The 27,991-nt window shown below is 41.3% G+C and overlaps 1 protein-coding gene across 1 annotated transcript; it reads left to right on the top strand.

Annotated features, from left to right (window-relative positions):
* Positions 1–714: 714 nt before the first annotated feature.
* LOC139071735 (uncharacterized) lies at positions 715–4,739 on the top strand. Its single transcript, XM_070554697.1, has 4 exons — positions 715–3,963; positions 4,031–4,210; positions 4,282–4,359; positions 4,437–4,739. The coding sequence occupies exons 1-4, from the start codon at positions 3,774–3,776 to the stop codon at positions 4,700–4,702; spliced, it is 714 nt and encodes a 237-aa protein (XP_070410798.1). The 5' UTR covers positions 715–3,773; the 3' UTR covers positions 4,703–4,739.
* The last annotated feature ends 23,252 nt before the right edge of the window (positions 4,740–27,991 follow it).

Here is a 27,991-nt window from a genome sequence, read left to right as displayed (position 1 = left end):
AACACAAATGAACCCAGAATGATGTGAAATTGTGCTTCGTGCAACATAATTCTGGGTGCCTTTTACAAACCATAAGTGCTAATGACTCCATTCCTTTTAGTGGTAATGGAGGCTGCTAATTGGAGTACTCTAAAACAAACCTGACCTCTCTAGGATATTCAGAAGCCAAGTTATAAGCCCACAAAGGTGTAACTGGACTACTTCTTTAAAGTGACCTCAGGCCCGGTGACCTTTGGGACATGGTTTGACCCCCAATAGGAATGTGCGATCATCATGAAACGTTCAGATCACTTACAACTCAATAGATTCTACCTTCTTGTAACGTTTCAGCCTGATTGGACCTTGTTTTCACACAAATGAACCCAGAATGATGTGAAATTGTGCTCCGTGCAACATAATTCTGGGTGCCATTTAAAAACCATAAGTGCTAATGACTCCATTCCTTTTAGTTGTAATGGGGGCTGTTAATTGGAGTACTCTAAAACAAACCTGATCTCTCTAGGACATTCAGAAGCCAAGTTATAAGCCCACAAATGTGTAACTGGACTACTTCTTTAAAGTGACAGCAGGCCCGGTGACCTTTGGGACATGGTTTGACCCCCTATAGGAATGTGCGATCATCATGAAACGTTCAGATCACTTACAACTCAATAGATTCTACCTTCTTGTAACGTTTCAGCCTGATTGGACCTTGTTTTCACACAAATGAGAGAGGATTATAAGACACCTTTCGTCAAACATTTTGACAGGTCTATTGTTCTTTGACCTTTCATTCCTATTGTTCATTTGACCCTTGACCTTGCCCCCCCTTCCTATCATTAATCAAATGGACAGGTGTATTGTTCAATCTTTGCCCCCCCTTCCGTATCATTAATCAAATGGACATGTGTATTGTTAATTGTCCAGATGGGCTAGACCCCCCACGCCGCATCATCAATGGCGTATTGTTGAGCGTCCATGATCCCCCACGTCATAGGCTAATGTGTGTAATGGTGTGTGGTTTCTTTTTTGTGATAGCCCATCGGTTCCCACAGCCCCTCCCTTCTGAGTGTAATCCTATTGTGTTTAACTCTTTAAAAGCTCAGATCTGTCCGAATGGTGAAAAGCCGAGCTCTACGAAAAAATGATGAACCACGAGGAGCTGAATGAAGCACCAAGCCACCTCTCAGATATGTTCCTCACCTAAATATGGTATGGTCTGCTAGCTCTTGAGTGAGTGACAGAAGCTGAAGTCAATGCATGAACTTTTGCAGCCTTTTGCTGAACACACACAAACTCTTCAGAGTGACACATTGTCTATGTCATTAATACTCTCTTTGAGATGTTCACGTTGGATTTCGTATGTTCAGTCTTAAACTTTGTGTTTAAATGTGTTATTTACATGCAGCTCACTGACACTTTTTGACCAGAACTAAAACTATTGTGTAAAACTCTCTGTCCAGCAGCACATCAAATTAATGGCTGTAAGCACACACACACACACACACACACACACACACACACACACACACACACACACACACACACACACACACACACACACACACACACACACACACTTCTCTAAGAAGTAAAAGGATTACATTCAAACATTTCTATCACTTCACAAAAGCAATGGTTTACCATCCTAAACCATTTATGGTCCTGTTGTAAACCACCATGCATTCTCAAGCCTATAAGAACAAAAGTTGATCCTTACCTCAGCGTGAATGAAATGGTTGTACGTTTCCTCAAAGTTAAAGAATCTGTTTTTGTAGTAGCAGACAAGATGGTATGGTCTGCTAGCTCTCGAGTGAGTGACAGAAGCTGAAGTCAATGCATGAACTTTTGCAGCCTTTTGCTGAACACACACAAACTCTTCAGAGTGACACATTGTCTATGTCATTAATACTCTCTTTGAGATGTTCACGTTGGATTTCGTATGTTCAGTCTTAAACTTTGTGTTTAAATGTGTTATTTACATGCAGCTCACTGACACTTTTTGACCAGAACTAAAACTATTGTGTAAAACTCTCTGTCCAGCAGCACATCAAATTAATGGTTGTAAGCACACACACACACACACACACACACACACACACACACACACACACACACACACACACACACACACACACACACACACACACGCACACACACACTTCTCTAAGAAGTAAAGGGATTACATTCAAACATTTGTCTTTGACTAAACCATTCAAACATTTCTATCACTTCACAAAAGCAATGGTTTACCATCCTAAACCATTTATGGTTCTGTTGTAAACCACCCTGCATACTCAAGCCTATAAGAACAAAAGTTGATCCTTACCTCAGCGTGATGCTTTTAAGATCTGTTGAGCTTTTTTAAAGTTCATTCTGAACAATTTTGCACAGCCAGCGACTTCTGACAAAGCAAATGACTTCTTTTTTTTTTTGCAGGTGGCGGGAAAGTTTTAAAAACAAAGAACTGGTTGAACCAAATCGTCACAGAAACAACACACAAAAAGCAAATTACTTACTTTTTTTTGCAGGTGGGCTGTATTGAAAGAGTGGTGGGAAAGTTTTAAAACAAAGTTCTGGTTCATTCTAAACAAGTCGGCATGGTAACAATTCACAAAAGCAAATGACTTGCTATTGTTTCAAAGAGCTATTTAGGTGAACAGCATCCTTTGGTTCGTCATCATCAACACTGAAAGCTTAACCCCTCGCCTCCTGCCTTTAGTGTCACATTTTGTTTTCACTGTCACACACACACACACACACACACACACACACACACACACACACACACACACACACACACACACACACACACACACACACACACACACACACACACACACACATTGCTTCCTGCCTCAGAGAAAAGATTTGATCCATTTTGTAGGACCTATAACAGCTGAAATAAATAAAAAGCTGTTTATGAGGTTTGTTTTTTGGGAGGGGTGGATTAGTAAAGTCTCAGAGCAGACGTACCTCTGGTCAAACCTTTAATGTCATACCTCTCAGAATAGTTAAACTAAGGCACATGCATGTCGTAAACGGATTTACACACGAGTGAAAGAGCTGCTACATTTTAACCAAAACATGAGCGAAGAAGAAGAATAAGAAGAACCGATGGATACGTGTTTTGAATATAGCCTTCCTCTGCTAAAAACAACGTTCGAATTGAGACATGATGAGATTTCAGGAAGAAATGTCCGGTACAAAAACGGTACGGTATTATTTTTTGGATCGTAAAGGTTTTTTTATTTCTGCTCCGGGGAGTTTTGATGAAGCAATGGATACGAGCACACACACACACACACACACACACACACACACACACACACACACACACACACACACACACACCCATCTGGCAGATGTTCACGTTGGATTTCGTATGTTCAGTCTTAAACTTTGTGTTTAAATGTGTAAATATTTACATGCAGCTCACTGACACTTTTTGACCAGAACTAAAACTATTGTGTAAAACTCTCTGTCCAGCAGCACATCAAATTAATGGCTGTAAGCACACACACACACACACACACACACACACACACACACACACACACACACACACACACACACACACACACACACACACACACACACACACACACACACAACTCTAAACAACCATTCATACATTTGTCTACCTATACAACAAAGCAAATGACTCTGTATTGTTTATAAACATTTTTTTTTCGACCAATCGCAACCGTTTTCTATTCAAGATTTTTTTAAACAGCTGTATAAAATGTAAAAGCGCATTTTCGGAGTCGTGATTTGAGGTGTAACAAGCTAAGATGACGGGTAAGTTTTTAACTCAAGACGCAAATCTTTTTTTTTCTCTTTCTGGTTTAACATCTTTATTTTCAGACGCTATTGTCATATCGGACGGCGAGTGGGAAGAAATTCCTATTGAGGAATTAACTTGTAAGACACCGGTCCCCCTGGATGATTTGTCTAAAATTAATCGCGCGGTCGAGAATCTGAGTGAGTGGATTTTATAAATATATACGTAACGTTCTTTTCTTCAACTGAGAAATATCTCATTTTACAGAAAAGGAGGGGGTTCAACCTTACCCCGGAAGTGATAACTTTTACCCAACCACGCCTCCATCCACCAGCCGAACCGTCTTACATTCGTATCAGCCCAGCCATACCGTCAGATCACACGGGAATGCGAGCGTGAAAGCTGTTCGTTACAGGACCATCACGCCGCAGACGATCCTCGAAGCTGGTAAGTGATTACAAAATAGCGATTAATAAGTCAGAGATGTGTCGTTCATATTTATCGTTTTTATTCTTCAGAGCAACGTCCGACGGCCTACGCACCCCCAATATCTCAGCCCCCACCACCTCCAACCCCTTCTCATGCGCGGACGGATGGTAACGATAAAAAAACAACTGATTAATAAGTCAAAGATGACTCGTACACATTTACCGTTGTTTTTTTATCCTTTCAGAACAACATCAGACAGCCGCTTCAATATCTCCGCCCACACCTCCTCCACCTCCTCCTCCTCCTCCTCCCCCATCTCCTGCACAGGGTAAGAGATATATAAAAAGGTGGTTATTTACTTCAAAGATGATTCGTTCATATTTTTTCATTATTTTTATTCTTTCAGAACAATCCGACAGCGACTCTGAAACCGCTGAACGTGGTCCTGAGCAGCCAGCCGGTAAGCTGTTTCACAAAAAAGCTCCGCATAGTATATTAAATTTGAAGTAAAAAAGATGTTTTTTATCCTTTCAGATGAAGAGGAAGAGAACGCACCACCTCCTGCACCTGTACAGAGTAAGTTAAATTTATATATATATATAATTTATTAAAAGCTCGTTCATTTTATTTATTTTTATTTATTTTTTTCATCAGAAAAACGGTTGAAGAAAAAGAAGAAAAACATCCGTCTTTCACCGATTCAACGGCTAAACAGGATGAAAATGGCCTACTTGCTTCTGCAGGTCAATTCTGGCCTGGTCGAAGTGGTCCAACAAGTGCTGGCTCTGTAAGGAGGACGACGCAGAGTTTTTTTCTTCATTTTTAGTAGGTTATTAATGTCTTTGTATCATGAGTGAAAATTGGTTTGACGACCTTTCAGATTTGTTTGAAGTAGATGATGAATTAAATGTAGTTGATGATGATGAATTGTTAGATCGAATTTTAGCCAGCCAAAATCCCTCAGATGAGGCCGATAATTTGGTGTTAAATGACTGGTTTGATTTAAGCGGACTGAGTGAAGTAGATGAATTAGCTTCAGATAGTGAGATCTTAGCATCCCAAGCCGTTTCAAACGAGGTCGATCAAATTCTAGCAAATTCAGATTTGCCTTCATCAGAAGCTGTAGATGAAATATTGAGACAATTAGAACACCAGCAGCACGTAAACGAGGTCGATCAAATTCTAGCAAATTCAGATTCGCCTTCATCAGAAGCAATAAACGAAATTTTGAGACAAATAGAACACCAGCAGCGCGTAAACGAGATCGATCAAATTCTAGCAAATTCAGATGAGCCTTCATCAGAAGCAATAAACGAAATTTTGAGACAAATAGAACACCGGCAGATCGGAGGGAGCGTAAACGCAGCTTTTAACCAGCGTGAAATTAGAGAGAGAGTGTCTTTTCAAGCAATCAACGACCCAGCCGAGTTTTATATTAATCTGATGGAAATATTAAACAGGTTTGCTGAAAGAGGAAGCCAGATCGCGCATCCCAACGATAGAGTCCAGTTTGAAATTAATACTTTACACACGACGCACCACGTTAATTTTAATTATGACGGATCAAATATGTTAAATCAGCTTCAGTATTTACTGGATCTGTTAGTCCAATCAAATGAAGCATTAGAGGCCGACAACGAATTTAATTTCAGACTGCAAGTGATAAATAACCCGTCCGGCGGCGGAAAACGAAAAATCGAAACCATTCTGGATCACGAATTAGTCAATAAAAAACGAAACCATCTCATTTGCCCTCCAGAGGCCAATCAGCCGTTGTGTTTTGCGCTAAGCATAGCCGGCCTGTTAAATCCCTCAGCGAGAGATACAGAATTATTGAATGTGGCTAAAAATATTCATCAACAGGCAGGGCTTCAGGAGCAATCAACCGTTTCATTTAGCGACGTGATTCAATTTGAAAATATTGTTCAAAGAAAAATAATCATTTTTTACAGATCCGACAGAATCATTTCTAAATTTGAAACAGATTTTAGCGATCGAACAAATTCGTTGTTCATTTTGCTACTCAATCAACATTATTACGGCATAAAAAATATTAAAGGTTTCTTAGGAGCCAAATATTTTTGTTCATGGTGCTTTTCCGCTTATAATAACATAAACGGACATCATTGTAAATGGTTCTGTCGCGTGTGTAATACCGATTTATGCAAACGGACAGAAACATCTCTCATCACATGTTCTGATTGTAATCGAATATGCCAAAATGTAATATGTTTTCAAACTCACAAAACACCTGTTTTCAGGCCTCAAGCAAACAGGTTAGTTTCTCCTTGCGAAATGTTTAAAAAATGCACCATTTGTAAACAAACTTATTACATCGCCATGGGTGGAAATGGTTCACAGCACGTTTGCTCAGCGACCAAATGCATCGTTTGCAAACAGTCGGTGGTCACGGACGATCATCGCTGTTTTATTCAGCTTGAAAAAAAAGATGACGGTTTAACGGAAAAGGTTATTTATTACGACACTGAAACGTTTACGGATCAGAACGGTGTGCATACACCTTTTTTAATCTGTGCAAAATCCGATTCAGGCGACGTTTGGGAGAAATTTGGTTTAGATTGCATTAAAGATTTTATTATGCAGATGCGTCGTCCTAAATTCAGCAATTATACATTTGTTGCACACAATGCGCGTGGATTTGATGCTTATATAATTCTGAGCGCTATGTGTCAATTAAAAATTGTTCCCAAAAATATACTCATGCAAGGCTGTAAAATCCTGAGTTTTCACGATCCAGATTTCGGGTTGAGATTCATTGATTCCTTAAGTTTTCTCATGATGAAATTAGCCAACCTTCCAGCTGCTTTGGGCTTTACAGATAAAACTAAAGGTTATTTTCCTCACAGATTTTCATCGCTTGAACATCTGAATTATAAAGGACCTTACCCAGATGTCAGCCATTATGGGTTTGAACAAATGTCTCCGGAGCATAAAAAAATATTTTTAGAATGGTACACCGATGTGTCTAAACAGCAGCTGTTTGATTTCAGAAAGGAGGCCGTGTTTTATTGTAGAAACGATGTGGAAATTCTGCGTAAAGCATGCGGTATTTTCAGAGAGGAGTTTTTTAATGAAACAGGTATCGACCCGCTGAAATCTGTCACGATCGCTTCAGCTTGCATGCGCGTGTTTAGATCAAAATTCCTAAAACCAGACACATTGGCCATTCCTTGTCCGCTCGGTTATCGACCGCAACAAAAACCATTTTCAAGTTCAAGCATCGTGTGGTTGGAATGGGTTTCACACAGTCAAAATGTAGACATTCAACACGCTTTAACGCCTTTGGGGGAGTATAAAGTGGGAGATTTTTATCTCGACGGATATGCTGTGATTTCAGGCGTCGAACAAGGGTTTGAGTATATGGGTTGTTTTTTCCACGGCTGTCCAAAATGTTTCTTACAGTCATCCATATGTCCTCTGAGAAAAATCACTTTTGGTGAAATTTATGACAAAACCGTCGAAAAGCTTCAGTCGTTGGAAACTGTGCATCGATTAAAAATGAATGTCATTTGGGAACATGATTGGCAGGAGATGGTAAAAACTGATCCGGACGTGAAACAGTTTGTCTCAAGATTTGATCCACCGCCGGCTCCTCTTTTACCTCGTGAAGCCCTGTATGGAGGCAGAACTTGTCCGGTTCGGCTGAGGCATTCTGCTCAGAGCGGTGAAAAAATCCACTATGTGGATTTTACGAGTCTGTACCCTTATGTAAACGCCACACAGACTTACCCCATAGGCCATCCCAAAATTCATGTTAAAAATTTCAGAGATCCAAGTCACTATTTTGGCTTGATTAAAGCTGTCGTTTTGCCACCCAGAAAACTGTTTTTCCCTGTTCTGCCTTTTAAAACATCCAAAGGTAAACTCGTTTTTACACTGTGTCGCACATGCGCTGAAATGAATAATCAATCTGATTCTTGTTCACACAGCGCGTCTCAACGTGCTTTGACGGGCGTTTGGGTGAGTGTAGAGTTCAATTACGCTTTGGATTCAGGTTACAGTCTGGTGAAAATGATTGAAGTCTGGGATTTTGAGAAAAGCAGTAAAGATGTGTTCGCAGGTTACATTAACACGTTTTTGAAGCAGAAACAACAAGCGTCTGGTTTTCCTGAAGGATTGATTGACGATGACTCAAAAAGAAAATACATTCAGGACTACCAACTTCGTCAGGGAATACTATTAGATGCGTCTAAGATTCAGCACAATCCTGCTAAGCGTGCCATTTCAAAATTATGTCTCAATTCACTCTGGGGAAAGTTTGGTCAAAGAGATGATCTTGTACAAACCACATTTGTTCAAAAACCTGATGAATTTTTTGACATTCTGTTTTCAGGGAGATACAATGTTAAATTCTTCAGTTTTCTCACTTCAGGAGCCGTTCTGGTGCAACACAGTTTGGCAGAAAAATGCCTAACGACTCCTGGCAGAAGCAACAACATTTTTATCGCCGCTTTCACCACAACTTATGCCAGATTGAAATTATTAAATGCGTTGAACAAACTGGGAAATCGCGTCATTTATTACGATACAGATTCTATAATTTATTCTGTCAAAGAGAACGAGTGTGTTTTACCAACAGGACCGCTGCTGGGGGATTTAACCGATGAACTGCACGGCGATTCCATCACGGAATTTTCATCAGCCGGTCCAAAAACGTATGCTTACAAAACCCGGGACCGCCAGCAGGTGGTGATAAAGGCTAAGGGTATCACACAGTCATTCATTTCATCTGATCACATCAATTTTGACAGCTTAGCGCTGCTGGTTGAGGGGTATGTGGCTGGAGAAAGGGGAAGATTTTTGCAAACTCAACAGGATGTCATCAAGAGAGATAAAAAAGATCTCACTCTCGCGAATGTTTCATTTGTGAAAAGGTTTCGTGTGATTTTTGATAAGCGGAGGTTATTTGCTGACGGCTGTACAGAACCATTTGGGTATTAAAAATGGAAACTGATTTTGACGCTAGACTAAAGTCTCCATTCAGTGCACAAATTGCTGGTCCGTCAGGCTGTGGAAAAACCTTTTTTGTAAAAAGTATTTTGGAAAATTGTATGCAATGTTTAACTGAAATGCCAAAAAACATCGTGTGGTTTTTTACATCTTATCAACCTATGTATGATGATCTTTGTAATAAAAGTATTCGATTCATTCAAGGTCTCCCGCTTTCATTCGGCTCGCTCACTCCATCACCACCCCGGACAGCGCGTCCAGGTCAGCTTTGGACAGGCGATCGTACACCGGAAAAATGTCTTTGTGAATGGGCATCACAGCCCTGAATCCGTGCAGCTGCGTCACAGCCATGGTGAACAGAATCTCAGTGTCCAGAGGCTGGAAGCCGTGCAGACTGAGAAAACTTTGAAGAGCCGGGATCAGTTTAGGTGTTAAAACCCTGCGAATAATGTCCGTAAAGTGAAAATCGTAAAATAATTCATTTTCAGCTACGTAAAGACATTCGTGTTGCCGTTGACTGGGGTGATCGATCTTGCATCCGTGGCAGATGGTTGGTAAGTGAGCTTTGATCGCCATGTTGACCAAGTGAAGGAGACCCATTTTCACACGGTCTACTTTGTCTTCTGAAAACACCCAGTCAGGCAGACGGTGAGGCTCCTCATCGGTGCTCTGGATGTCGAGGGGTTGCACATCCTCCTCCTCCTCATGACCTGGCGGCGGCTCAGGGTTTGATGTCACCAAAGGTGGATCAGCCCCATCGACCCAGGGCCTGAATGGTACGTTCTCCGGAACCTCCATGATGGTGGGGAGTCGTGGTAGGTTATCCTCTGGAAAACACGATGGTGCCGATGCGGGCCTCGGACTGCCGTTGTATCTCGGCGGTGGTGGTGATGGTAGCGATCTGGACCTCGGACTGGTGTTGTATCTCGGTGGTGATGAATCCGTTAGTACCCAGCTCGGTGGTGGGCTCCAAAGGTCTTTAAGGGTCGTCTGATTGTAGAACCCCGTCATGCTGATGCCTAGATCGTCTGGATGAAATGGTTTCTAACTGTAAGCTCTTTATAACTAGTGCTGAGTGGGGGGGCGTGGTATGATGATGCAACCTCCTCCTCCTCCTCCTCCTCCTCCTAAGGCAGGTCTTAGAACTCCAGCTTTTGTCGCACTGTCAGAATGTCGTTCCAACAGCGGCTGGTACGAAAAAATGAAGTAATACGATCCTCCACTTCATTTATTTTTTCACACCAGGCTTCGAAAGGTACAACCTGTAGAAGGCGGTAAATTCCGCATACAGAATGCACATTCTCCAGCACAAAAAAGAGCTCAAATCCTCTCACACGGACCGAGGCCTTGAACATCCACTCTCCATCAGCATCCTCTTCCCCCTCCCATGAAGCGCTGAATGCTGTCACAGCGTTCTGGATTTCATCCAACGTTGGAAGAGCTTGCGGCCCACTGCGATTGACAGGCGGACGAGGTCTCTCAGGATCATCTCTGTGCACCTTGCGTGGAACAGCCAGCCTGAGCACAGCCCAATCGTTGTAGGAGAGAACCGCTGGTGAGTTTGATAAATAGGATTTAAGAGGTTCGCCCTCAGCCACATCTTGGATTAAACACAGTTCCTTAGTGTCGTAGCTGAACCGGTACCCAAAACTACCGGTATAGCCGTAAGGTTCCAGCTGCCATATTTGCTCCAAGATCTCTTTACCGCCGAAAGGAGGAACCTGCACTCTGCAGATGTAAAATGTAGATTTGCGGGGGGCACCAATTCCAGCCGGCATCTGATGTATAGCGATGGATTTTTCACAAAGCATGGTTTTTGACAGCGGCGTATCCACGCTCTCTTCTTTCACTTTTTGAGTTGAAGTTGAAGCGTCGGATGTAGTAGACACTTCTTCAGCGCGGCTTGGTGCTTCATTCAGCTCCTCGTGGTTCATCATTTTTTCTTAGAGCTCGGCTTTTCACCATTCGGACAGATCTGAGCTTTTAAAGAGTTAAACACAATAGGATTACACTCAGAAGGGAGGGGCTGTGGGAACCGATGGGCTATCACAAAAAAGAAACCACACACCATTACACACATTAGCCTATGACGTGGGGGATCATGGACGCTCAACAATACGCCATTGATGATGCGGCGTGGGGGGTCTAGCCCATCTGGACAATTAACAATACACATGTCCATTTGATTAATGATACGGAAGGGGGGGCAAAGATTGAACAATACACCTGTCCATTTGATTAATGATAGGAAGGGGGGGCAAGGTCAAGGGTCAAATGAACAATAGGAATGAAAGGTCAAAGAACAATAGACCTGTCAAAATGTTTGACGAAAGGTGTCTTATAATCCTCTCTCAAATGAACCCAGAATGATGTGAAATTGTGCTTTGTGCAACATAATTCTGGGTGCCATTTAAAAACCATAAGTGCTAATGACTCCATTCCTTTTAGTGGTAATGGGGGCTGTTGATTGGAGTACTCTAAAACAAACCTGACCTCTCTAGAATATTCAGAAGCCAAGTTATAAGCCCACAAAGGTGTAACTGGACTACTTCTTTAAAGTGACACCAGGCCCGGTGACCTTTGGGACATGGTTTTACCCCCTATAGGAATGTGCGATCATCTTGAAACGTTCAGATCACTTACAACTCAATAGATTCTACCTTCTTGTAGCGTTTCAGCCTGATTGGACCTTGTTTTCACACAAATGAACCCAGAATGATGAGAAATTGTGCTTCGTGCAACGTAATTCTGGGTGCCATTTACAAACCATAAGTGCTAATGACTCCATTCCTTTTTGTGGTTGTAGGGGCTGTTGATTGGAGTACATTAAAACAAACCTGATCTCTCTAGGACATTCAGAAGCCAAGTTATAAGCCCACAAATGTGTAACTGGACTACTTTAAATTGACACCAGATGCGGTGACCTTTGGGACATGGTTTGACCCCCTTAGGAAAGTGCTATCATCATAAAACGTTCAGATCACTTACAACTCAATAGATTCTACCTTCCTGTAACGTTTCAGCCTGATTGGACCTTGTTTTCACACAAATGAACCCAGAATGATGTGAAATTGTGCTTCGTGCAACATAATTCTGGGTGCCATTTAAAAACCATAAGTGCTAATGACTCCATTCCTTTTTGTGGTTGTAGGGCCTATTGATTGGAGTACACTAAAACAAACCTGATCTCTCTAGGACATTCATAAGCCAAGTTATAAGCCCACAAATGTGTAACTGGACTACTTCTTTAAAGTGACACCAGGCCCGGTGACCTTTGGGACATGGTTTTACCCCCTATAGGAATGTGCGATCATCATGAAACGTTCAGATCACTTACAACTCAATAGATTCTACCTTCTTGTAACGTTTCAGCCTGATTGGACCTTGTTTTCACACAAATGAACCCAGAATGATGTGAAATTGTGCTTCGTGCAACATAATTCTGGGTGCCATTTAAAAACCATAAGTGCTAATGACTCCATTCCTTTTAGTTGTAATGGGGGCTGTTAATTGGAGTACTCTAAAACAAACCTGATCTCTCTAGGACATTCAGAAGCCAAGTTAGAAGCCCACAAATGTGTAACTGGACTACTTCTTTAAAGAGACACCAGGCCCGGTGACCTTTGGGACATGGTTTTACCCCCTATAGGAATGTGCGATCATCATGAAACGTTCAGATCACTTACAACTCAATAGATTCTACCTTCTTGTAACGTTTCAGCCTGATTGGACCTTGTTTTCACACAAATGAACCCAGAATGATGTGAAATTGTGCTTTGTGCAACATAATTCTGGGTGCCATTTAAAAACCATAAGTGCTAATGACTCCATTCCTTTTAGTGGTAATGGGGGCTGTTGATTGGAGTACTCTAAAACAAACCTGACCTCTCTAGGATATTCAGAAGCCAAGTTATAAGCCCACAAAGGTGTAACTGGACTACTTCTTTAAATTGACACCAGATCCGGTGACCTTTGGGACATGGTTTGACCCCCTATAGGAATGTGGGATCATCATGAAACGTTCAGATCACTTACCACTCAATAGATTCTACCTTCTTGTAACGTTTCAGCCTGATTGGACCTTGTTTTCACACAAATGGACCCAGAATGATGTGAAATTGTGCTTCATGCAACATAATTCTGGGTGCCATTTAAAAACCATAAGTGCTAATGACTCCATTCCTTATGAGGTTGTAGGGGCTGTTGATTGGAGTACACTAAAACAAACCTGATCTCTCTAGGACATTCAGAAACCAAGTTATAAGCCCTCAAAGGTGTAATTGGACTACTTCTTTAAAGTGGCACCAGGCCCGGTGACCTTTGGGACATGGTTTGATCCCCTTAGGAAAGTACTATCATCATGAAACGTTCAGATCACTTACAACTCAATAGATTCTACCTTCCTGTAACGTTTCAGCCTGATTGGACCTTGTTTTAACACAAATGAACCCAGAATGATGTGAAATTGTGCTTCGTCCAACATAATTCTGGGTGCCTTTTACAAACCATAAGTGCTAATGACTCCATTCCTTTTAGTGGTAATGGGGGCTGCTAATTGGAGTACTCTAAAACAAACCTGACCTCTCTAGGATATTCAGAAGCCAAGTTATAAGCCCACAAATGTGTAACTGGACTACTTCTTTAAAGTGACACCAGGCCCGGTGACCTTTGGGACATGGTTTTACCCCCTATAGGAATGTGCGATCATCATGAAACGTTCAGATCACTTACAACTCAATAGATTCTACCTTCTTGTAACGTTTCAGCCTGATTGGACCTTGTTTTCACACAAATGAACCCAGAATGTTGTGAAATTGTGCTTCGTGCAACATAATTCTGGGTGCCATTTAAAAACCATAAGTGCTAATGACTCCATTCCTTTTAGTGGTAATGGGGGCTGTTGATTGGAGTACTCTAAAACAAACCTGACCTCTCTAGGATATTCAGAAGCCAAGTTATAAGCCCACAAAGGTGTAACTGGACTACTTCTTTAAAGTGACACCAGGCCCGGCGACCTTTGGGACATGGTTTGACCCCCTATAGGAATGTGCGATCATAATGAAACGTTCAGATCACTTACAACTCAATAGATTCTACCTTCTTGTAACGTTTCAGCCTGATTGGACCTTGTTTTCACACAAATGGACCCAGAATGATGTGAAATTGTGCTTCGTACAACATAATTCTGGGTGCCATTTACAAACCATAAGTGCTAATGACTCCATTCCTTTTTGTGGTTGTAGGGGCTGTTGGTTGGAGTACATTAAAGCAAACCTGATCTCTCTAGGACATTCAGAAGCCAAGTTATAAGCCCACAAATGTGTAACTGGACTACTTCTTTAAATTGACACCAGATCCGGTGACCTTTGGGACATGGTTTGACCCCCTTAGGAAAGTGCTATCATCATGAAACGTTCAGATCACTTACAACTCAATAGATTCTACCTTCTTGTAACGTTTCAGCCTGATTGGACCTTGTTTTCACACAAATGAACCCAGAATGATGTGAAATTGTGCTTTGTGCAACATAATTCTGGGTGCCATTTAAAAACCATAAGTGCTAATGACTCCATTCCTTTTAGTGGTAATGGCGGCTGTTGATTGGAGTACTCTAAAACAAACCTGACCTCTCTAGGATATTCAGAAGCCAAGTTATAAGCCCACAAAGGTGTAACTGGACTACTTCTTTAAAGTGACACCAGGCCCGGTGACCTTTGGGACATGGTTTTACCCCCTATAGGAATGTGCGATCATCTTGAAACGTTCAGATCACTTACAACTCAATAGATTCTACCTTCTTGTAGCGTTTCAGCCTGATTGGACCTTGTTTTCACACAAATGAACCCAGAATGATGTGAAATTGTGCTTCGTGCAACGTAATTCTGGGTGCCATTTACAAACCATAAGTGCTAATGACTCCATTCCTTTTTGTGGTTGTAGGGGCTGTTGATTGGAGTACATTAAAACAAACCTGATCTCTCTAGGACATTCAGAAGCCAAGTTATAAGCCCACAAATGTGTAACTGGACTACTTCTTTAAATTGACACCAGATCCGGTGACCTTTGGGACATGGTTTGACCCCCTTAGGAAAGTGCTATCATCATGAAACGTTCAGATCACTTACAACTCAATAGATTCTACCTTCTTGTAACGTTTCGGCCTGATTGGACCTTGTTTTCACACAAATGAACCCAGAATGATGTGAAATTGTGCTTCGTGCAACATAATTCTGGGTGCCATTTAAAAACCATAAGTGCTAATGACTCCATTCCTTTTAGTTGTAATGGGGGCTGTTAATTGGAGTACTCTAAAACAAACCTGATCTCTCTAGGACATTCAGAAGCCAAGTTATAAGCCCACAAATGTGTAACTGGACTACTTCTTTAAAGAGACACCAGGCCCGGTGACCTTTGGGACATGGTTTTACCCCCTATAGGAATGTGAGATCATCATGAAACGTTCAGATCACTTACAACTCAATAGATTCTACCTTCTTGTAACGTTTCAGCCTGATTGGACCTTGTTTTCACACAAATGAACCCAGAATGATGTGAAATTGTGCTTTGTGCAACATAATTCTGGGTGCCATTTAAAAACCATAAGTGCTAATGACTCCATTCCTTTTAGTGGTAATGGGGGCTGTTGATTGGAGTACTCTAAAACAAACCTGACCTCTCTAGGATATTCAGAAGCCAAGTTATAAGCCCACAAAGGTGTAACTGGACTACTTCTTTAAATTGACACCAGATCCGGTGACCTTTGGGACATGGTTTGACCCCCTATAGGAATGTGGGATCATCATGAAACGTTCATATCATTTACAACTCAATAGATTCTACCTTCTTGTAACGTTTCAGCCTGATTGGACCTTGTTTTCACACAAATGGACCCAGAATGATGTGAAATTGTGCTTCGTGCAACATAATTCTGGGTGCCATTTAAAAACCATAAGTGCTAATGACTCCATTCCTTTTTGAGGTTGTAGGGGCTGTTGATTGGAGTAGACTAAAACAAACCTGATCTCTCTAGGACATTCAGAAACCAAGTTATAAGCCCTCAAAGGTGTAATTGGACTACTTCTTTAAAGTGGCACCAGGCCCGGTGACCTTTGGGACATGGTTTGACCCCCTTAGGAAAGTGCTATCATCATGAAACGTTCAGATCACTTACAATTCAATAGATTCTACCTTCCTGTAACGTTTCAGTCTGATTGTGCCTTGTTTTCACACAAATGAACCCAGAATGATGTGAAATTGTGCTTCGTGCAACATAATTCTGGGTGCCATTTAAAAACCATAAGTGCTAATGACTCCATTCCTTTTTGTGGTTGTAGGGGCTGTTGATTGGAGTATACTAAAACAAACCTGATCTCTCTAGGACATTCAGAAGCGAAGTTATAAGCCCACAAATGTGTAACTGGACTACTTCTTTAAATTGACACCAGATCCGGTGACCTTTGGGACATGGTTTGACCCCCTTAGGAAAGTGTGATCATCTTGAAACGTTCAGATCACTTACAACTCAATAGATTCTACCTTCTTGTAACGTTTCAGCCTGAATGGACCTTGTTTTCACACAAATGGACCCAGAATGATGTGAAATTGTGCTTCATGCAACATAATTCTGGGTGCCATTTACAAACCATAAGTGCTAATGACTCCATTCCTTTTTGTGGTTGTATGGGCTGTTGATTGGAGTACATTAAAACAAACCTGATCTCTCTAGGACATTCAGAAGCCAAGTTATAAGCCCACAAATGTGTAACTGGACTACTTCTTTAATTTGACACCAGATCCGGTGACCCTTTGGACATGGTTTGATCCCCTTAGGAAAGTACTATCATCATGAAACGTTCAGATCACTTACAACTCAATAGATTCTACCTTCCTGTAACGTTTCAGCCTGATTGGACCTTGTTTTCACACAAATGAACCAAGAATGATGTGAAATTGTGCTTCGTGCAACATAATTCTTGGTGCCATTTAAAAACCATAAGTGCTAATGACTCCATTCCTTTTTGTGGTTGTAGGGGCTGTTGATTGGAGTAAACTAAAACAAACCTGATCTCTCTAGGACATTCAGAAGCCAAGTTATAAGCCCACAAATGTGTAACTGGACTACTTCTTTAAATTGACACCAGATCCGGTGACCTTTGGGACATGGTTTGACCCCCTTAGGAAAGTGCTATCATCATGAAACACTCAGATCACTTACAACTCAATAGATTCTACCTTCCTGTAACGTTTCAGCCTGATTGGACCTTGTTTTCACACAAATGAACCCAGAATGATGTGAAATTGTGCTTCGTGCAACATAACTCTGGGTGCCATTTACAAACCATAAGTGCTAATGACTCCATTCCTTTTAGTGGTAATGGGGGCTGCTAATTGGAGTACTCTAAAACAAACCTGACCTCTCTAGGATATTCAGAAGCCAAGTTATAAGCCCACAAAGGTGTAACTGGACTACTTCTTTAAAGTGACACCAGGCCCGGTGACCTTTGGGACATGGTTTGACCCCCAATAGGAATGTGCGATCATCATGAAACGTTCAGATCACTTACAACTCAATAGATTCTACCTTCTTGTAACGTTTCAGCCTGACTGGACCTTGTTTTCACACAAATGGACCCAGAATGATGTGAAATTGTGCTTCGTGCAACATAATTCTGGGTGCCATTTAAAAACCATAAGTGCTAATGACTCCATTCCTTTTAGTGGTAATGGGGGCTGTTGATTGGAGTACTCTAAAACAAACCTGACCTCTCTAGGATATTCAGAAGCCAAGTTATAAGCCCACAAAGGTGTAACTGGACTACTTCTTTAAAGTGACACCAGGCCCGGCGACCTTTGGGACATGGTTTGACCCCCTATAGGAATGTGCGATCATCATGAAATGTTCAGATCACTTACAACTCAATAGATTCTACCTTCTTGTAACGTTTCAGCCTGATTGGACCTTGTTTTCACACAAATGGACCCAGAATGATGTGAAATTGTGCTTCGTACAACATAATTCTGGGTGCCATTTACAAACCATAAGTGCTAATGACTCCATTCCTTTTTGTGGTTGTAGGGGCTGTTGGTTGGAGTACATTAAAGCAAACCTGATCTCTCTAGGACATTCAGAAGCCAAGTTATAAGCCCACAAATGTGTAACTGGACTACTTTAAATTGACACCAGATCCGGTGACCTTTGGGACATGGTTTGACCCCCTTAGGAAAGTGCTATCATCATGAAACGTTCAGATCACTTACAACTCAATAGATTCTACCTTCCTGTAACGTTTCAGCCTGATTGGACCTTGTTTTCACACAAATGAACCCAGAATGATGTGAAATTGTGCTTAGTGCAGCATAATTCTGGGTGCCATTTAAAAACCATGAGTGCTAATGACTCCAATCCTTTTTGAGGTTGTAGGGGATGTTGATTGGAGTACACTAAAACAAACCTGATCTCTCTAGGATATTCAGAAGCCAAGTTATAAGCCCACAAATGTGTAACTGGATTACTTCTTTAAAGTGACACCAGGCCCGGTGACCTTTGGGACATGGTTTTACCCCCTATAGGAATGTGCGATCATCTTGAAACGTTCAGATCACTTACAACTCAATAGATTCTACCTTCTTGTAGCGTTTCAGCCTGATTGGACCTTGTTTTCACACAAATGAACCCAGAATGATGTGAAATTGTGCTTCGTGCAACGTAATTCTGGGTGCCATTTACAAACCATAAGTGCTAATGACTCCATTCCTTTTTGTGTTTGTAGGGGCTGTTGATTGGAGTACATTAAAACAAACCTGATCTCTCTAGGACATTCAGAAGCCAAGTTATAAGCCCACAAATGTGTAACTGGACTACTTCTTTAAATTGACACCAGATCCGGTGACCTTTGGGACATGGTTTGACCCCCATAGGAAAGTGCTATCATCATGAAACGTTCAGATCACTTACAACTCAATAGATTCTACCTTCCTGTAACGTTTCAGCCTGATTGGAACCTTGTTTTCACACAAATGAACCTAGAATGATGTGAAATTGTGCTTCGTGCAACATAATTCTGGGTGCCATTTAAAAACCCTAAGTGCTAATGACTCCATTCCTTTTTGTGGTTGTAGGGCCTGTTGATTGGAGTACACTAAAACAAACCTGATCTCTCAAGGACATTCATAAGCCAAGTTATAAGCCCACAAATGTGTAACTGGACTACTTCTTTAAAGTGACACCAGGCCCGGTGACCTTTGGGACATGGTTTTACCCCCTATAGGAATGTGCGATCATCATGAAACGTTCAGATAACTTACAACTCAATAGATTCTACCTTCTTGTAACGTTTCAGCCTGACTGGACCTTGTTTTCACACAAATGAACCCAGAATGATGTGAAATTGTGCTTCGTGCAACATAACTCTGGGTGCCATTTAAAAACCATAAGTGCTAATGACTCCATTCCTTTTAGTTGTAATGGGGGCTGTTAATTGGAGTACTCTAAAACAAACCTGATCTCTCTAGGACATTCAGAAGCCAAGTTATAAGCCCACAAATGTGTAACTGGACTACTTCTTTAAAGTGACACCAGGCCCGGTGACCTTTGGGACATGGTTTTACCCCCTATAGGAATGTGCGATCATCATGAAACGTTCAGATCAATTACAACTCAATAGATTCTACCTTCTTGTAACGTTTCAGCCTGATTGGACCTTGTTTTCACACAAATGAACCCAGAATGATGTGAAATTGTGCTTTGTGCAACATAATTCTGGGTGCCATTTAAAAACCATAAGTGCTAATGACTCCATTTCTTTTAGTGGTAATGGGGGCTGTTGATTGGAGTACTCTAAAACAAACCTGACCTCTCTAGGATATTCAGAAGCCAAGTTATAAGCCCACAAAGGTGTAACTGGACTACTTCTTTAAAGTGACACCAGGCCCGGTGACCTTTGGGACAAGGTTTGACCCCCTATAGGAATGTGGGATCATCATGAAACGTTCAGATCACTTACAACTCAATCAATTCTACCTTCTTGTAACGTTTCAGCCTGATTGGACCTTGTTTTCACACAAATGGACCCAGAATGATGTGAAATTGTGCTTCGTGCAACATAATTCTGGGTGCCATTTAAAAACCATAAGTGCTAATGACTCCATTCCTTTTTGAGGTTGTAGGGGCTGTTGATTGGAGTACACTAAAACAAACCTGATCTCTCTAGGACATTCAGAAACCAAGTTATAAGCCCTCAAAGGTGTAATTGGACTACTTCTTTAAAGTGGCACCAGGCCCGGTGACCTTTGGGACATGGTTTGACCCCCTTAGGAAAGTGCTATCATCATGAAACGTTCAGATCACTTACAATTCAATAGATTCTACCTTCCTGCAACGTTTCAGCCTGATTGTGCCTTGTTTTCACACAAATGAACCCAGAATGATGTGAAATTGTGCTTCGTGCAACATAATTCTGGGTGCCATTTAAAAACCATGAGTGCTAATGACTCCATTCCTTTTTGTGGTTGTAGGGCCTGTTGATTGGAGTACACTAAAACAAACCTGATCTCTCAAGGACATTCATAAGCCAAGTTATAAGCCCACAAATGTGTAACTGGACTACTTCTTTAAAGTGACACCAGGCCCGGTGACCTTTGGGACATGGTTTTACCCCCTATAGGAATGTGCGATCATCATGAAACGTTCAGATCACTTACAACTCAATAGATTCTACCTTCTTGTAACGTTTCAGCCTGATTGGACCTTGTTTTCACACAAATGAACCCAGAATGATGTGAAATTGTGCTTCGTGCAACATAATTCTGGGTGCCATTTAAAAACCATAAGTGCTAATGATTCCATTCCTTTTAGTGGTAATGGGGGCTGTTAACTGGAGTACTCTAAAACAAACCTGATCTCTCTAGGACATTCAGAAGCCAAGTTATAAGCCCACAAATGTGTAACTGGACTACTTCTTTAAAGTGACACCAGGCCCGGTGACCTTTGGGACATGGTTTTACCCCCTATAGGAATGTGCGATCATCATGAAACGTTCAGATCACTTACAACTCAATAGATTCTACCTTCTTGTAACGTTTCAGCCTGATTGGACCTTGTTTTCACACAAATGAACCCAGAATGATGTGAAATTGTGCTTCGTGCAACATAATTCTGGGTGCCATTTAAAAACCATAAGTGCTAATGACTCCATTCCTTTTAGTGGTAATGGGGGCTGTTGATTGGAGTACTCTAAAACAAACCTGACCTCTCAAGGATATTCAGAAGCCAAGTTATAAGCCCACAAAGGTGTAACTGGACTACTTCTTTAAAGTGACACCAGGCCCGGCGACCTTTGGGACATGGTTTGACCCCCTATAGGAATGTGCGATCATCATGAAACGTTCAGATCACTTACAACTCAATAGATTCTACCTTCTTGTAACGTTTCAGCCTGATTGGACCTTGTTTTCACACAAATGGACCCAGAATGATGTGAAATTGTGCTTCGTGCAACATAATTCTGGGTGCCATTTACAAACCATAATTGCTAAAGACTCCATTCCTTTTTGTGGTTGTAGGGGCTGTTGGTTGGAGTACATTAAAACAAACCTGATCTCTCTAGGACATTCAGAAGCCAAGTTATAAGCCCACAAATGTGTAACTGGACTACTTCTTTAAATTGACACCAGATTCGGTGACCTTTGGGACATGGTTTGACCCCCTTAGGAAAGTGCTATCATCATGAAACGTTCAGATCACTTACAACTCAATACATTCTACCTTCCTGTAACATTTCAGCCTGATTGGACCTTGTTTTCACACAAATGAACCAAGAATGATGTGAAATTGTGCTTCGTGCAACATAATTCTTGGTGCCATTTAAAAACCATAAGTGCTAATGACTCCATTCCTTTTTGTGGTTGTAGGGGCTGTTGATTGGAGTATACTAAAACAAACCTGATCTCTCTAGGACATTCAGAAGCCAAGTTATAAGCCCACAAATGTGTAACTGGACTACTTCTTTAAATTGACACCAGATCCGGTGACCTTTGGGACATGGTTTGACCCCCTTAGGAAAGTGCTATCATCATGAAACACTCAGATCACTTACAACTCAATAGATTCTACCTTCCTGTAACGTTTCAGCCTGATTGGACCTTGTTTTCACACAAATGAACCCAGAATGATGTGAAATTGTGCTTCGTGCAACATAATTCTGGGTGCCTTTTACAAACCATAAGTGCTAATGACTCCATTCCTTTTAGTGGTAATGGGGGCTGCTAATTGGAGTACTCTAAAACAAACCTGACCTCTCTAGGATATTCAGAAGCCAAGTTAAAAGCCCACAAAGGTGTAACTGGACTACTTCTTTAAAGTGACACCAGGCCCGGTGACCTTTGGGACATGGTTTGACCCCCAATAGGAATGTGCGATCATCATGAAACGTTCAGATCACTTACAACTCAATAGCTTCTACCTTCTTGTAACGTTTCAGCCTGATTGGACCTTGTTTTCACACAAATGGACCCAGAATGATGTGAAATTGTGCTTCGTGCAACATAATTCTGGGTGCCATTTACAAACCATAAGTGCTAATGACTCCATTCCTTTTAGTGGTAATGGGGGCTGTTAATTGGATTACTCTAAAACAAACCTGATCTCTCTAGGACATTCAGAAGCCAAGTTATAAGCCCACAAATGTGTAACTGGACTACTTCTTTAAAGTGACACCAGGCCCGGTGACCTTTGGGACATGGTTTTACCCCCTATAGGAATGTGCGATCATCATGAAACGTTCAGATCACTTACAACTCAATAGATTCTACCTTCTTGTAACGTTTCAGCCTGATTGGACCTTGTTTTCACACAAATGAACCCAGAATGATGTGAAATTGTGCTTCGTGCAACATAATTCTGGGTGCCATTTAAAAACCATAAGTGCTAATGACTCCATTCCTTTTAGTGGTAATGGGGGCTGTTGATTGGAGTACTCTAAAACAAACCTGACCTCTCTAGGATATTCAGAAGCCAAGTTATAAGCCCACAAAGGTGTAACTGGACTACTTCTTTAAAGTGACACCAGGCCCGGCGACCTTTGGGACATGGTTTGACCCCCTATAGGAATGTGCGATCATCATGAAACGTTCAGATCTTTTACAACTCAATAGATTCTACCTTCTTGTAACTTTTCAGCCTGATTGGACCTTGTTTTCACACAAATGGACCCAGAATGATGTGAAATTGTGATTCGTACAACATAATTCTGGGTGCCATTTACAAACAATAAGTGCTAATGACTCCATTCCTTTTTGTCGTTGTAGGGGCTGTTGGTTGGAGTACATTAAAGCAAACCTGATCTCTCTAGGACATTCAGAAGCCAAGTTATAAGCCCACAAATGTGTAACTGGACTACTTCTTTAAATTGACACCAGATCCGGTGACCTTTGGGACATGGTTTGACCCCCTTAGGAAAGTGCTATCATCATGAAACGTTCAGATCACTTACAACTCAATATATTCTACCTTCTTGTAACGTTTCAGCCTGATTGGACCTTGTTTTCACACAAATGAACCCAGAATGATGTGAAATTGTGCTTTGTGCAACATAATTCTGGGTGCCATTTAAAAACCATAAGTGCTAATGACTCCATTCCTTTTAGTGGTAATGGGGGCTGTTGATTGGAGTACTCTAAAACAAACCTGACCTCTCTAGGATATTCAGAAGCCAAGTTATAAGCCCACAAAGGTGTAACTGGACTACTTCTTTAAAGTGACACCAGGCCCGGTGACCTTTGGGACATGGTTTTACCCCCTATAGGAATGTGCGATCATCTTGAAACGTTCAGATCACTTACAACTCAATAGATTCTACCTTCTTGTAGCGTTTCAGCCTGATTGGACCTTGTTTTCACACAAATGAACCCAGAATGATGTGAAATTGTGCTTCGTGCAACGTAATTCTGGGTGCCATTTACAAACCATAAGTGCTAATGACTCCATTCCTTTTTGTGTTTGTAGGGGCTGTTGATTGGAGTACATTAAAACAAACCTGATCTCTCTAGGACATTCAGAAGCCAAGTTATAAGCCCACAAATGTGTAACTGGACTACTTCTTTAAATTGACACCAGATCCGGTGACCTTTGGGACATGGTTTGACCCCCATAGGAAAGTGCTATCATCATGAAACGTTCAGATCACTTACAACTCAATAGATTCTACCTTCCTGTAACGTTTCAGCCTGATTGGAACCTTGTTTTCACACAAATGAACCCAGAATGATGTGAAATTGTGCTTCGTGCAACATAATTCTGGGTGCCATTTAAAAACCCTAAGTGCTAATGACTCCATTCCTTTTTGTGGTTGTAGGGCCTGTTGATTGGAGTACACTAAAACAAACCTGATCTCTCAAGGACATTCATAAGCCAAGTTATAAGCCCACAAATGTGTAACTGGACTACTTCTTTAAAGTGACACCAGGCCCGGTGACCTTTGGGACATGGTTTTACCCCCTATAGGAATGTGCGATCATCATGAAACGTTCAGATAACTTACAACTCAATAGATTCTACCTTCTTGTAACGTTTCAGCCTGACTGGACCTTGTTTTCACACAAATGAACCCAGAATGATGTGAAATTGTGCTTCGTGCAACATAATTCTGGGTGCCATTTAAAAACCATAAGTGCTAATGACTCCATTCCTTTTAGTTGTAATGGGGGCTGTTAATTGGAGTACTCTAAAACAAACCTGATCTCTCTAGGACATTCAGAAGCCAAGTTATAAGCCCACAAATGTGTAACTGGACTACTTCTTTAAAGTGACACCAGACCCGGTGACCTTTGGGACATGGTTTTACCCCCTATAGGAATGTGCGATCATCATGAAACGTTCAGATCAATTACAACTCAATAGATTCTACCTTCTTGTAACGTTTCAGCCTGATTGGACCTTGTTTTCACACAAATGAACCCAGAATGATGTGAAATTGTGCTTTGTGCAACATAATTCTGGGTGCCATTTAAAAACCATAAGTGCTAATGACTCCATTTCTTTTAGTGGTAATGGGGGCTGTTGATTGGAGTACTCTAAAACAAACCTGACCTCTCTAGGATATTCAGAAGCCAAGTTATAAGCCCACAAAGGTGTAACTGGACTACTTCTTTAAAGTGACACCAGGCCCGGTGACCTTTGGGACAAGGTTTGACCCCCTATAGGAATGTGGGATCATCATGAAACGTTCAGATCACTTACAACTCAATCGATTCTACCTTCTTGTAACGTTTCAGCCTGATTGGACCTTGTTTTCACACAAATGGACCCAGAATGATGTGAAATTGTGCTTCGTGCAACATAATTCTGGGTGCCATTTAAAAACCATAAGTGCTAATGACTCCATTCCTTTTTGAGGTTGTAGGAGCTGTTGATTGGAGTACACTAAAACAAACCTGATCTCTCTAGGACATTCAGAAACCAAGTTATAAGCCCTCAAAGGTGTAATTGGACTACTTCTTTAAAGTGGCACCAGGCCCGGTGACCTTTGGGACATGGTTTGACCCCCTTAAGAAAGTGCTATCATCATGAAACGTTCAGATCACTTACAATTCAATAGATTCTACCTTCCTGTAACGTTTCAGCCTGATTGGATCTTGTTTTCACACAAATGAACCCAGAATGATGTGAAATTGTGCTCCGTGCAACATAATTCTGGGTGCCATTTAAAAACCATAAGTGCTAATGACTCCATTCCTTTTAGTTGTAATGGGGGCTGTTAATTGGAGTACTCTAAAACAAACCTGATCTCTCTAGGACATTCAGAAGCCAAGTTATAAGCCCACAAATGTGTAACTGGACTACTTCTTTAAAGAGACACCAGGCCCGGTGACCTTTGGGACATGGTTTTACCCCCTATAGGAATGTGCGATCATCATGAAACGTTCAGATCACTTACAACTCAATAGATTCTACCTTCTTGTAACGTTTCAGCCTGATTGGACCTTGTTTTCACACAAATGAACCCAGAATGATGTGAAATTGTGCTTTGTGCAACATAATTCTGGGTGGCATTTAAAAACCATAAGTGCTAATGACTCCATTCCTTTTAGTGGTAATGGGGGCTGTTGATTGGAGTACTCTAAAACAAACCTGACCTCTCTAGGATATTCAGAAGCCAAGTTATAAGCCCACAAAGGTGTAACTGGACTACTTCTTTAAATTGACACCAGATCCGGTGACCTTTGGGACATGGTTTGACCCCCTATAGGAATGTGGGATCATCATGAAACGTTCAGATCACTTACAACTCAATAGATTCTACCTTCTTGTAACGTTTCAGCCTGATTGGACCTTGTTTTCACACAAATGGACCCAGAATGATGTGAAATTGTGCTTCGTGCAACATAATTCTGGGTGCCATTTAAAAACCATAAGTGCTAATGACTCCATTCCTTTTTGAGGTTGTAGGGGCTGTTGATTGGAGTACATTAAAACAAACCTGATCTCTCTAGGACATTCAGAAACCAAGTTATACGCCCTCAAAGGTGTAATTGGAATACTTCTTTAAAGTGGCACCAGGCCCGGTGACCTTTGGGACATGGTTTGACCCCCTTAGGAAAGTGCTATCATCATGAAACGTTCAGATCACTTACAATTCAATAGATTCTACCTTCCTGTAACGTTTCAGCCTGATTGGACCTTGTTTTCACACAAATGGACCCAGAATGATGTGAAATTGTGCTTCATGCAACATAATTCTGGGTGCCATTTACAAACCATAAGTGCTAATGACTCCATTCCTTTTTGTGTTTGTAGGGGCTGTTGATTGGAGTACATTAAAACAAACCTGATCTCTCTAGGACATTCAGAAGCCAAGTTATAAGCCCACAAATGTGTAACTGGACTACTTCTTTAATTTGACACCAGATCCGGTGACCCTTTGGACATGGTTTGATCCCCTTAGGAAAGTACTATCATCATGAAACGTTCAGATCACTTACAACTCAATAGATTCTACCTTCCTGTAACATTTCAGGCTGATTCGACCTTGTTTTCACACAAATGAACCCAGAATGCTGTGAAATTGTGCTTCGTGCAACATAATTCTGGGTGCCATTTAAAAACCATGAGTGCTAATGACTCCATTCCTTTTTGTGGTTGTAGGGCCTGTTGATTGGTGTACACTAAAACAAACCTGATCTCTCAAGGACATTCATAAGCCAAGTTATAAGCCCACAAATGTGTAACTGGACTACTTCTTTAAAGTGACACCAGGCCCGGTGACCTTTGGGACATGGTTTTACCCCCTATAGGAATGTGCGATCAACATGAAACGTTCAGATCACTTACAACTCAATAGATTCTACCTTCTTGTAACGTTTCAGCCTGATTGGACCTTGTTTTCACACAAATGAACCCAGAATGATGTGAAATTGTGCTTCGTGCAACATAATTCTGGGTGCCATTTAAAAACCATAAGTGCTAATGATTCCATTCCTTTTAGTGGTAATGGGGGCTGTTAATTGGAGTACTCTAAAACAAACCTGATCTCTCTAGGACATTCAGAAGCCAAGTTATAAGCCCACAAATGTGTAACTGGACTACTTCTTTAAAGTGACACCAGGCCCGGTGACCTTTGGGACATGGTTTTACCCCCTATAGGAATGTGCGATCATCATGAAACGTTCAGATCACTTACAACTCAATAGATTCTACCTTCTTGTAACGTTTCAGCCTGATTGGACCTTGTTTTCACACAAATGAACCCAGAATGATGTGAAATTGTGCTTCGTGCAACATAATTCTGGGTGCCATTTAAAAACCATAAGTGCTAATGACTCCATTCCTTTTAG

Source organism: Nothobranchius furzeri, chromosome 9, assembly GCF_043380555.1.
Source record: "Nothobranchius furzeri strain GRZ-AD chromosome 9, NfurGRZ-RIMD1, whole genome shotgun sequence".
Taxonomy (NCBI): domain Eukaryota; kingdom Metazoa; phylum Chordata; class Actinopteri; order Cyprinodontiformes; family Nothobranchiidae; genus Nothobranchius; species Nothobranchius furzeri.
Note: the sequence above shows the minus strand (reverse complement) of the source record. Positions and strands in the feature narration are given on the sequence as shown.